Here is a 13484-nt window from a genome sequence, read left to right as displayed (position 1 = left end):
TCCGCGCAGGGGCATCCACGGTGGGGGGGAGGTGCTCCGTCCCTCCCCCCGGAATCCTCCCTGGCCGGCTCCGCTCCGCAGCGGCTCCACAGAGCTGCCGGCCAGGGCCATCCACAGCTGGAGTTCTGGCCGTGGCCGGGCTGCTGCGGCCACAAATGGCGGCCGTCGTAGCGGCCGCCATTTGCATCCTGCCAGGCTGCTGTGATAGGCTACGTAAGTATTTACGTAGCCTATCACGGCAAAGAGCAGGGACGCAAACATAGCCTATCACGGTAAAGGCAGCCACGCAAATGACGTAGTGGCTGCCATTTGCGTGGCTGCCTTTAGCGTGATAGGCTACGTAAATACTTACGTAGCCTATCATGAAAGAGTAGGGGTGCAAATGGCATAGCGGCCGCCATTTGTGTCCCTGCTGTTTGCCATTATAGGCTACATAAATACTTACGTAGCCTATCACGGCAGCCTGGAAGGACACAAATGGCGTCCGCTATGATGGCCCCCATTTGCGCCACAGCAGCCAGCCAAGATACCAGCCGCCACCACTGGAGCCGCCGCCAGAGCCGCCTCTGCCTCCGCCCCAGGTAAGCTTCATCCTGGGGGGATTCTGCAGGGTGGTGGGGGGTGGGAGGCCATTCCGCCACGGGTTTTGGGGGGCCGAATGCCAGTGCATTCAGCCTCACTGAAATCCATGGCGGAATTCTCCGCCATCCCTAAAATTATGTCTCTGTCATCATCATCATGGCGATCACTCATGACTGAGTAAGATTGTCTTCCAAAGATAGCGTCTATATAGATAACTCTTTAAAAGGATTGACAGATTCATAGAAGATAGGTCAATCAACACATTGATCTCTAGCAGTGGGTCTGCAGGTGGCTGTAAAGGCCAGTTCTGGATCTACACAGCCTCCCACAGTGAGGACCTGGGTTTCCAGGTGGAAGGCGGTCACAGTGAGGGTTTGCTTGACGTGCCTTCCGCTGAGCTCATTTCTCCCTTTCGCCCTGTACTCATACTTCTTCAAAGTCTATAGCGCCTTTAATATAGGATGACCTCCAGTTGGAACGCTCATGGGTTAGAGCTTCCCAGTTCTCAATGCTTATGTTACATTTTTTTTAGATTAGCTTTGAGAACATCTTTAAATCTCTTTTGCTGTCCACCAATATTCTGTTTTCCATTCATAAGTTGGGAATAGGGTAGCTGCTTTGGAAGATGACGATCAGGCATTCGAACAGCATGGCTGATCCAGCGAAGTTGATGTTGGAGAATCATTGTTTCAATGCTGGTGGTCTTTGCTTCTTCCAGTACACTCACATTAGTCTGTCTGTCTTCCCAAGTAATTTGCAGAATTTTTCAGAGGCAGCATTGGTGGAATTTTTCAAGAAGTTGGGAGTGGCGTTTACAGATGGTCCATGTTTCACAGGCGTACAGTAAGGGTGGTCGTACAATGGCTTTGTAAACAAGCATTTTGGTCTCCCTGCGAATGTCCCGATCCTTGAACACTCTACGCTTCATTCGGGAGAATGCTACAGTCGCAGATCTTAGGTGATGCTGAATTTCAGCCTCGATGTCGGCTTTTGTGGAGAGATAGCTGCCAACATAAGAAAAGTGAATGACATTTTCCAGCATCACACCATTAAGCTGTCTCTGTATTGCATGGGTGTGTAAAATATTCTGAAATCAGCTCAGCTGAATTGGTTTAACAGGGAAGGCTTCTGTTTCTGATTGAAATGTTATAGGTACCATCTCTGTTCCCTGAATTTGGTGCCTTTTCTTCTTGGTTAGCATCTATTATACAGACATTATCTGGAATGTATCCAGGCATGGATCATCATCTTAATTTACAGACTGTATTCACTCTTTAGTAATTGATGTGAAACCTCAATGGACTTATTTATAATAGAAAATGTGTTGTGGTATTTGTTTGGTTTTTAAAGGTAACATTTGTATCCCCTTCTATCGGGGTGGAAATAGCTTTATCTTGCCTGTGTCCAACAGATCCACTGTTTCAGAAATACATTTGTCGTTAGCATTAATTACATATTGCACGTCATCCATTTATAACATTTTTGTTTCTCTTTCTCTCTCTCTAGTATCACTGCAGAACCTTTTGCCCGAAGCCCAAACCCCATAAGAGATTTACTCTGTATTCCTGAGAAGTGTTTGAGTGTGCGTGCGTGTGCGCGTGTTGGGGTGTGCACACGCATTGGAGAGGGAGGCATTTCTACTCTGCTTATATTAAAAACATACACAAAATCTTCTTTTAAAAATGGACTGCAGATCAAATTCTCAAACCCTTCGGACTTGCTCCTGATACCTTCAATGTTGCTAGAATAGTTTGAAAACTTTGGCCAGAGTCCAGAGCACATTCTGAATTTATTTATTTATTTGTTTAGAACAGGGGGGCACATTAATTTATGCAGACAGCATATTGTGTGTTGTTTGTGAGTGTGTTGCCTAGCTGACTTTTATAGACATGGAAACGGTCAAGAATGGTGGTGTAATTATATCATGCTACATCAGTTTCAAATATTCAGCCTGTGTGATATTAGGAATGTGAGAATCAGCCAAACTTGCACTTGTCGAGGTTTTTCATATTCCACCTCAAGCTCTTTCTGACTCACGTCCATATCTGATTACAAGTTTTGTTTTTGTTTGCACAAAAAATGGTGTGTATTTTGGTGTGCGTGGAAAGGTTTGCATTTTTCTCCCATTGATTAAAGCATGTTTGTGCACATTTTTCAAAAGTACACATTTTTTCATATGTATTTTTCAGTGCTATGCATTTTCAAACATATTTTTCTTTGGTTCACAAATTGCACTGCAGGCTCAGTAATGTGCAGACTTCGACCACAGATTGTATTTGAGTCCACATTCAAGTTTGGGAGGTGTGAACTGGATAAATTCTGGTCTGAAATAAACTGAAATGATTTCCCCATACATTCCTCTTTGGGGAAACTAGAAGCGATGGATGAAGAGAAAGTGTTTATCTGCTGAACATCTCTTGCCACCTTTCTGTTGAAACCAAGTCCCTAAGGTGCCTTATTGCATTGTACCATTGTAAACTATATTAACACAATCCATAAAAATGTAGACACTCTAAAACATCAAAGCTGAATAACAATTAGAACAGAAGAGTAAAAACAATAAATTGTCCTGCAATAAGAAGTACTGAAAAGTAAAAATCAGAAAAATCAGAAAGCCAGTAGTATTTCTCATTTGGATGTTTTGTCATTCAAGCTATACTCATAATATCAACCATGGGTTTATAAAAATAAAAAACAAAAACAAAAAAACCCAACAAGATTCCCTTTAAATCCTTTAAAGCAAAAGTATTTCAGAGCAAATCTCAAATGATTTTGAAAAAAAAATTACTAAAAACGCCCACATAGTTTGTAGATCCATTGTGCTATGTTCATTCCCTCCCCTCAGCCCTGGGAGAGAAAAAAAGATCAGCCTGCAGGCCTGTACACACTTACTTGGGTGTAAGCCCCCTCAAATATAGTTGGACTTACTTACTTCTGAGTAAACCAGCATAGGACTGTACTGCCCAGCAGAGAATTGCAGAGTAAGCATCTGTATTAAGAACTAAGTTCCATTGAGTTCAGGGGGATTTCTGCCCAGGTAAGTGTGCATAAAATTGCAGCCTTACTCTTGGGCTTGGAAAAGAGAATCCAGGTGAAGCAGGTGGCAGCCAGGGATGCAATTCTAAGGGATGCCATCCCATTTTTACATGCCTGGAACGTAAGGTGTTCTTTAGAGGCTCTCCTCCAGGTTCCCCCAGCAAATGAGCTGAGGCAGGTGACTACTAAGGAGAGGCCCTTTTCAGTGCTGGTACCGTGATGTCTCTGTTGTGGTCTTTACAGCATCAGATGAAGCTTAAAAAAGAAAAAATTCTCCAGGCTTTTTAGTATTTTTTTAAGTCTTTCAGTTAAAAAGAAAATGTATTTGTGTATTTCAATATCCTTTAACTGCTGCTAGCTTTCACTGTTTTTTTTTTAACTCTAGTTTTCTGCTGTGTTACACGTAGGGTACAATGCTATGGGAACACGGCTGCCTGAACCATCCCCTCCGTGCTTCAGCTGCCCTGCATTTGAGGCTAGACAGCTGATTTTGGCTGTCTAGCCACGGGAAGGCAGAGAGGGGGGACGACACCTTGGATGTGGTGTCGTATCGGCATTTCTGCTGTCCCCGCCCAGGAACGCCCCAATTTGGCCTCTCCGTGCTCCTCTTCCGAGCACGGGGCCATTCCAAGCTGCCTGCAAGGCAGCGCAGAAGGAGGAGAAGGTTGGTTCTCCAGGAACTGACCTCAGAGCAAGGGCTCTGAGGTCGGTTCCCAGAAACCCACATGCCTATGGCCGCCTAGCCGCTGACTAGTGGCCATAGGATTACTCCCTTAGTAATGTTTTATATTATGTTATATTATGCTACTGTATTTCATGATTTTAAGTCTTGTTTCATCAACGGCCTGGAGAGCATCCGGTTTGGGTGGTATAAAACTGTAACAAATAAACCAATAAAGCCACCCAAAGGCCTGCTGAGGGCTAATAGATCCACCTGTAGAGAGGGCAGCCCACCAGTGGGACAGCTCTTCGTGGTCTTTTTGACAGTGGCACCAACATTGTAGAACTCTGTTCCTTCCTGCATTCCTGCTTTACATGAACGTTGAATGACATTCCTTCCTGCATTCCTGCTTTACATGAACGTTGAATGACATTCCTTCCTGCATTCCTGCTTTACATGAACGTTGAATGACATTCCTTCCTGCATTCCTGCTTTACATGAATGTTGAATGACATTTTTTAAAGTTATACATAGCATAAAAGTAAGGAAAAAGTACACATAATGAAAAAGTAAGAAAAAACACAGAGGAAACCGAAGCACAATTAAATTAAAACAAATCTACTGCTCAAAATAGAAAATAAGTTTGTTTGTTTTTTACGTGTCTATGCCTGAATTTTTAGGGGTACTGTGTGTGATGTGTAAAGCACCTATCTATGATACCTTTCCAACCTGAAGATAATTGTAGTGTTGAGATGAGTAAAGTGGGTAACCCCCCCCCCCAAAGAATTTCAAAACCTGGAAGAACTCAGCTTTCAAGGAAAAGGTGCTTTTCAAACCCAGAATGTGAAATACATACCTTCTAGTTTTAATATCTGGTTTGTGCTCGCTAGTCCTGTTACACATGTCTCAGAAACACTGGCATTTCAGGGTATATATACAAATATAGCGAGAATCACTTACACCCTGTTTCAGTCAATGTAAATTTGGGACCATCAATGTACAGTGTGTTATATTTACGGTGGGAATGCTGACACAACCAACACAAATATAGCAGCACTATTGAACACTGCTGTAATTATGCCACATTATATTAGAACATATGGTATAATTTAGCTCAGCATAAATGCATCTTTCTTTGTCAATGCATTGCTCATCATTTTTGCAAATTGCAAATCTGTAATAGTAAAGGTAATTCATAGCTTGGTGGTAGTATTAAAATGATGGAGCGTTTCCCTTTTTGCTCAATCATTGATCTTTCAGAATTTTTCTATTTGATAGCATTAATCACATTTATTAGCCAAGTGCTTATCATAAAGAATGTTGAGTGTTTCTGTGCTGTTACTTTCATCTTCAGTTAAGATACATTTTCCTTCCTGCGACTGTCCCTTGCATGTCAAAGAAGTATTACTGATTCTAATTGGAAATCAAGTTCCTGGCACTGTCAATAGCAGACACAGGTTCTCTTCCCTGCCCACTCAATCCCATCACCTTTACCAATGCAAAATCAAATCAAATACTTTTCTGGAAGAGGAAAAACTGGAAGGTGCCTTAATTAGCATTGTGCAACTTTGAATGTTTTAGCCTATATATAATAATTACGGCACAGAATTTAGTGTTTGGACAAGATTAATCATATCTTACTTCATTGGCATTCTGTTTCTATCCAGAAGAGAGAGTTTGGGATGGTTGGCCAGGTGAGAATTGCTTGGTAGTCAGGAGGAAGGCCTAGTTTCCTGACTGGGTAGCACAAAATTGAGAACACAATCTGACCGGAGTGATGCTCGATAGACGGTCTATCCAAAGCACTGCTGGCAAGAGCCAGGCAGGGCTGGGAGAGCGACGGAAGCTTTTACAGCCCCCCATTCCTCCATTTTGTTACTTAGAGCTAAGTGGGGAAGTGAAGAGGAACAGAGAGGCTTGTGTCACATATATATTTCATTCATTTGCCATCCAAACGCCATTAAGGGCATAATCCTAAAAACGTTTAAACAGAAAAAAAAAAGTCCTACAATTCCCAGCATGGGGCATGCTGGGAATTTTAGGACTTTTTTCTGACTAAATGTGCATAGGATTGCACCCTAAGAGAGGTTTGTGGATCCAATGGATCCATTTCCCCTTCCCTCTCTGCCCACCAAAACGCCCTGTCAGGAGTGCCCTAGCTGCCTCTTACAAGCCAACTCAGAACACAGACGACGAGGATTCTTTCCAAGGCTTTATTCCTTTATGACTCTTACAGATACTAATCACTAGCGACTAAGCATGGAACTGCACTGGGGATACATAGCAGAGTAGCCTAAGCTCCAGGTAAGGCAGTTGGTCCCCATTTGAAGGAGAACTGCGGGAAGACTCTGAACTTATGGGCTCTGGAGAGATCCTCCCGCTTATCCTTGGGTCCTCAGGATGCAACCGTTGTTTGAGTGCCAAACGAGCGGAGCGCCTCCTTTCGGCGCCCTCCATCTGTCGCCGCTCCCTGCATCTGCGCAGAGCATTCAGCAAGCCCCCCTCCAGTGCTCTCTCACTGCCAGGGTCACATCTCTCTCCGGAATGCTGGCAGGAGGAATCTCTGCCAGCTGCTGTGCTTATGAGAGATGAGCGAGCTCCTCTCCCATGGATTGCTGTTCTTCCTCAGAATCAGAACTGCTCTGGGGCTCTATGGGCTCAGTTTCCACCCTGACATGCCCCCCTTTCCATGCTCCCTATCCCTTTACTGAGGTCGTAACAGTCACCTCAGGAGCAGCAGCTGGGGTGGGATCCCTGCTCAATTTGCCCCCTCACAGGATCATAGCTCTGTCTGCAATCCTGGGGCGGGGTGGAATTCCATCATATCCTATGGCCCTTGGGATACTCTCCTAGGGACCATAAGATTGCCCTATGAGTGACTTTGCCTATATTTAGGTATAAAAGGTGATAAAGGTAAAGGTGTCCCCAACCAGTCGTGTCTGACTCTAGGGTACGGTGCTCATCCCCATTTCTAAGCCGAAGAGCCAGCGCTGTCCAAAGATGCTTCCGTGGTCATGTGGCCGGCATGACTGAACACTGAGGTGCACGGAATGCTGTTAACCTTTCCCGCCGAGGCAGTACCTATTTATCTACTTGCAATTTCTTGCTTTCGAACTGCTAGGTTGGCAGAAGCTGGGACTGAAGACAGGAGCTCACTCCGTCACGCAGCAGTCGGGTCTCGAACTGCTGACCTGCTGACCTTCCAGTCTGCAGTTCAGCGTCTTAACCACTAAGCCACCACGGCCCCCCATATTTAGGTATAGAGATCTTATAATAGGAAAGGGACTTGACCCAATACACAGAGCAAGATGTTCAATGGGACCAGGGCAACATATTCTCTTCACTTTGCAAGCAACAACAACAACAACAACCCAGAATCAAGGTTCTGCGCCAAGGTTGCCCACACTATGCCAAGAGAAGCTGAATTCTCTGACCTGTACAAGATGTCTTATACCTCTGGGCACACAGTTGCTTATTTTCTGGATGTTGTTCTGTAACTTTTGCCAATTGTGCAGAAAGGCAATAATCTATCCAGGCCCCTGAAGGACCACACATCCCTGACCATTGGGCTTCCTCTGCCACCTCTCACTCTGAGATTTGCACACTCCCTTGAAGATCTGAATAAGGTTTGACATCCCACTGCTCTATACAGCAGGGGTGGGCAGAAGGTAGCTCTTCAAAGGTTTGGGACTTCAATTTCTGGCATTCCTGACTGTTAGCCATGCTGGCAGGGGTTTATGGGAGTTAAAGTTCCAAACATCTGTTGATTTACCTTTTGCCCACCCGTGCTACATAGCACAGGCTCTTGGGAATTCTGTAAGGAAGGGCCCCATGTAGCCTTTTATTTCCAGTCCTCTGGACATCAGAAGCATAGACATTGGGCTCAATCCCCCTTCCCCATCCATCTCTTCATATCCAGGGATACATTGTGTGGAAAAGGGGAGGGACCATAACTCAGTGCAGTGCAGGCAGCTGGCTCCTATGTCAGTGGGGCTGTGCATCTGCTCTGAGGTTCAGTCAGAACCATTCAGGACTCCAAAGAAGCTATCCAAGGTGCTGATCCTATATTGGGGGTTGGGTTCAGCACCTGGGATAGCTCCTTTAGAGTTCCGACTGAAAGCCAGAGCAGATTCACAGCCTGACTAACATAGGAGCCACCAGCCTCCACTGGCTTAGTGGTAGAACACATGTTTGACATGTGGAAAGTCCCAGGTTCAATCCCTGGAATCTCCAGGTATGACTAGGAAATAATCCCGCTTGGAACCCTGGAGAGCCATTGCTGCCAGTCAGTGTCAACAATACCGGGCTAGAGATGGACCAAGGATCTGACTCAGTATAAAGCAGCTTCTTCTGTCTCTCCTTGACTTTTCATACTGTGTTAATTAAGCAGTATATGGACACTATCTTGCAACAGGGATGGGCAAAGTATGTGTTCAGCCATAAATCCATTCCGTTCTGTTTCTGCATTAATCTGCAAATGCACATTGAAATACATATTCAGATATGCATTTCTAGACACATTCTCTCAAAATACAAATTTTTGAACATACTTTGAAACCCTGGAGAACCGCTGCCAGTCTGTGTTGACAGTACTGGGCTAGATGGACTCATGGCCTGACTTACTATAAGGCAGCTCCCTGTGTTCCTAAGAGGGCTAGAATTTGTTGTGTATGACCCTCCATTAGCTGTTGTCCTGTTCATCCTCTTCCCATCAAGATAGGGAAAATAATGTTTTTTGTGATCCTATATCAGCGATGAACACAAATTGCAGAAAAGCCAGTCAAATTTCCTCTCTGAACAACTTTTAAAGATCTTGTTTTCTTTTGGATGTACTGTTTTTCAGGTGGAAGCGAATCCTCGTGGGACAAAGAGAAACTCCAGTCTCCCATCACAACGGGGACTCATCATGGAGTCAGCCATGCAACGCTGTCGGGACAGCCCAACTTGGGAAGTGCTCATCCTCTCAGCCCTCTGCAACAAAACCATCTGCTCACGAACAGTACGTATCCTGGCCTGAAGATGCAGTCACTCTCACATTTTCCACGTGCTATTAGAGGCATCTCCGGGCCAGCCCTATCATTAGGTGGAGGAAGGGAGCAGAGTTAGTCTTCAAAGTAAAAGCATGCAAGTTCTGTTTAAGCTATTGAAGTTCCACACTCGCACAGAAAGGCATACAAAAATTATTCTAGTTCTTATGAAGCTTCTTCAGACTGGTAAGTTGAAACTCTTGGTCCATCTACTCCAACTTGTGGTGCCATCAGGTAGGACTTTGGGTCAGACTCCCAAGGTCCCACTCCACAGCATGAGCAGGAAGGGCCCCAAATGCAGTAGGGCTGGCTTTAGGGATGGGTGAATGAGTGATGTTGAAGATCGCTAGGATTCTCTGAACATCATCTTGCCACTCATCTCACTCCCCATTCCCGTTTGCATTTGGAATCGCTGCTCACTTTGCGCAAACAGGAAACTTGTGCAAATAGAGCAGCGAGCAAATGGGAGATTTGCACAAATTTCCCAAATTTGTGCAAATTGAACTGGGATTTGGAATGAGATGAACACAAGCACGTGTTGTGTGTTTTGGTTGGATGCATGCTCAAATATGTGTTTGCGGCTTCAAATGGGGTGTGCTCGCAATACACATTACCTTCTCAAGAGTTGCCACCCACCCTCTAGTGAGACTATAAAATCCAGAGTGTATTATTGTCTAACTGCACTGCTGCTGGTGGCTTATAAGTCTCAGGCATAGGTCTTTCCTATCTCCTGCTTACTGAGATTTTATTTACTTATTTGATGGGGATGATGGGGATTGAACCTGGGACTTACTGCATGCAAAGCATGTGCTCTATCAATGAGCTTTGCCCCGGTGGTCTATCTTGTGGTAGACCACTTCTGAAGCACAGATGCTTCAAAAGCAATTTGTGATGTGGCAATGCCATCTGCTATTCAAAGAAAATGAAATCCCATTTGTGTATCTCTTAAAGTCACTCACTGGATTCTGACCTCCCCTTCTTTGTTGCAGGGGTTACCAGTAATGGAAAAGATATTATATACTTTCCCATTGTCCCTTACTAAGCTATGGACTAATGGATATGAAAGTTTCAAGGTTGATATCACTGCATCACTACACATAAACAGATGAGAACAATAAAAGAAGCTGGTGAGACAAAACTTTGAAAGCTCATTCACCTTTTTAAGAACTCTTTTCAAACAGAGGTGCAATCCTGCACACATTTATGGGCATTTATGACTCATTGGGTTGACTGCCTAACCACATAAAAAGAACCTTCATTTTTTGAAGTGCAATAATGTGGCATTATGTCAAAATCCAGAAGGATAATTTAAAAAATCCTCAAGCTTTTCATTCTTGCAGAAACTTGAACCAACTTGAATGAATAATAATAATAATAATAATAATAGCCTAACAATATGAAACAACCTTCATTTTTTGAAGTACAGTAATGCGTTATTCTACTACTACTACTACTACTACTACTATTATTATTATTGTTGTTATTATTGAATAATAATTTAACATCCCAGCTTTCTTCCATCATAGAACTCCAGGGTACATGGTGGTCCCAGATGGTCTCCCATCCAGGCACTAACCAGACCCAGGCCTACTCCACACTTGTAAAATTCCTCTTCCCCATCAGGCAGTAGTATATTTCCTATCTTGGATCTTACAACACCATCTAGACTAGGGTGCAATGTTCATTGATGAACAATATTTTTCATTAACCTCAATAGGATGTGAATCGTGTCCATAATTACTCAGGCTGCAACCTTATACCTACCTACCTAGGAGTAAGTCCCATTGAATTCTCTTCTTCATAGATGTGCATAGGATCACGCTATCAGAGTTCTTATTACATCTGTGTTGGTCCCACAGATTGAGAAACAGGGAACCAGTGACAATAACATGTTATTGGAACAGCCAGATTGTTCTCAAAATGCTGGAGGCAAAGATTCCCAGTTACGTAGGATTCTTTAGTAATTCCACCAAGATTGTTGGTTTAACATCACTGAAACATACAGCTTTCTTTTTCTTTCCCAACACACAAAAGAATGCATTGTCCAGGCAGGAGAAGGAAAAAAAATTAAAAAATGTAGATGAGCTGCATGTTGGAGTGACGACAGAGACGAGAAAACGGTTGTGAAAGGGTGACAGCAAATGAATGAGGAAGAAATTACATTGAGTTGTCCTCATATTTTAAAGATGGGTTTTTGTACCTTACTTGGAGTGTGTGTGTGTGTGTGTGTGTGATCACTTTGCATCATTGGTTTCAGTGGACACATCGAACAATTCACAGTGATGCCTATGGTAACACCTTCTATGGTTTCATATATAGTTAGAAGCTGGTAGGTTCTTTTTTTTTTTAGTGTTGATTTACACAGCCCAGCTTGTGTGTGTGTGTATGCTGTTGAATTTTATGTTCTATATAAGTCTGTTGTTCAACAGACTTATATCATTCATTATCCCTGCAAGGTCTACATATGAATTTTCTTTTCTTTTGTTCCTTCCTTCCTTCCTTCCTTCCTTCCTTCCTTCCTTCCTTCCTTTTTCTTTCTTTCTGTCCTGCCAGTTACTTTGCTATCACTATAAACAAAAACAAAAAACAATGTTGATCACTCAGTTGTCTTCCAGAAGTCCATTCAAGGGTTTATTGAATATCAGGCATTATGTCTGATTTGCGAACCTGAGATGCGTTCCCTTCACACACCCTTTTGAAAACGCTTGATGTATTGTCCCTTAAAAACTGGCGATGTGCTGTTAAATTCCGTTTGTAGTTTGCATTTAGTTTGCATGTCAATTGGACTTTAAGTAGGCATGCAACTCAGTGTGGACAGATGGCGTCTGAGAGTGTTGAAACTCCACCGAGTATGAGGAAAGATTACCAGGCTGCCGTGGGGGCATTGACTAGGGAACAAAGACTTACGTTTGTATGAGCTTGGCGGGTGGGGGGTGCCAGGATGGTTTAAAGAAAAGAGAGATGCCACAGGCGCTGTTTTGTAACCCATCTTAGTTGTTGGTTTATTATTTATTTAGCTTCATCTAAATAACCCTATCTCCCAAGGGCATGGGGCAGATAACATTAAAACAGATTTAAGGAAGCGATATCCTTGAAGTATAAATATACAAATTGTCAGTGATAATTATGCTTGTAAAATACACCCCTATCCATTCCCAGCACTAAATTCTTGCTCAGTTTTTTTAAGATCATCCATTACTGCTGGTCCTACATGACAGGATATATTTCACTTCTATGCTAGGAAGGAGTGGGGGAGAGGACCTTACACAGTGCCCCAGCATCTGCACTGACTCACTATTGTTTTCCAAGCACAATTGCAACTGCTGGTTTTCATCTGTTCAGACATTAATGTCTTGGATCTCACATACCACAGGACTGGTTCAGATGATCATCTATATGACAGTTTAGATAAATGATAGCGAATAAGCTTTGGGCTCTTGTTCCCCCTTCCTCTCTTTCACGCACAAATTGGGGAGAGAGAAAATTCACAACCTTGATTTAAAAGAAACCAAAGCTCCCCAATTAAATATGAACTTGGTGAGCCATGGTTTGCTCTAACAGCGGTTTGTTTAAACAGACCGGGGTCAAACCACAGTTTGATATCCTGGATTTCATGTGCAAGTTGGGGTGAAAGAAAACACAACTTTGATGTAAAAGAAACCAAAGTTCCCCATTAAATATGAACTTGGTGAGCAATAGTTTGCTCTAACCACAGTTTAAACAGACCTGAATCAAACCATAGTTTAATAACCTGGCTTGTTTTAAAGTGAAAACGGAAGCTTTCTCTCTCCTTGGATGACATGAGGAGGAGGAGAAGTGAGGGAACACACAAGCCCAAGACTCATGCAGACTAATTCTCGATCTAAATCAGGGGTGTTGAGCCTCAAGCCCAGACACTAAATCTGGCCCACTTGGGGTCCCAATCCAGCTCTTGGGGGATCCCCAGAAGCCCATGCCGCCTTCCTGTAGCTCCACTCCCTCTCCTCTGACCACATTTTTTGGGCGGTTTTGCAGCTTGATTTTGTCCTTTTTTAATTTCTTTTTAAGTGCAAAGTAAACACACAGCCCTGGCTCATTATGACCCTGTCACATTATTAATTCTATTGAACAATCACAATCTTGAATACAATGTTGGATTAAGTCACGAGGAAAACACAGCTCTGAACTTATTCAGTGTC

The 13484-nt window shown here is 43.4% G+C and overlaps 1 protein-coding gene across 2 annotated transcripts in view; it reads left to right on the top strand.

The window, feature by feature from the left end:
- Positions 1-13484, top strand: part of DACH2 (dachshund family transcription factor 2) — a 502690-nt gene that overhangs the window by 388252 nt on the left and 100954 nt on the right. For both annotated transcript variants that reach the window (XM_084814013.1, XM_084814012.1), the window contains one exon: positions 9123-9278. In XM_084814013.1, coding sequence (XP_084670139.1) covers positions 9123-9278 — 156 coding nt within the window. The remainder of the gene's footprint in view (positions 1-9122; positions 9279-13484) is intronic.

The sequence above is a fragment of the Heloderma suspectum genome, chromosome 9 (genome assembly GCF_057233095.1).
Source record: "Heloderma suspectum isolate Gila_16-S chromosome 9, 16-S_ref, whole genome shotgun sequence".
Lineage (NCBI taxonomy): Eukaryota > Metazoa > Chordata > Lepidosauria > Squamata > Helodermatidae > Heloderma > Heloderma suspectum.
This window is presented reverse-complemented; position numbering and strand designations above follow the sequence as displayed.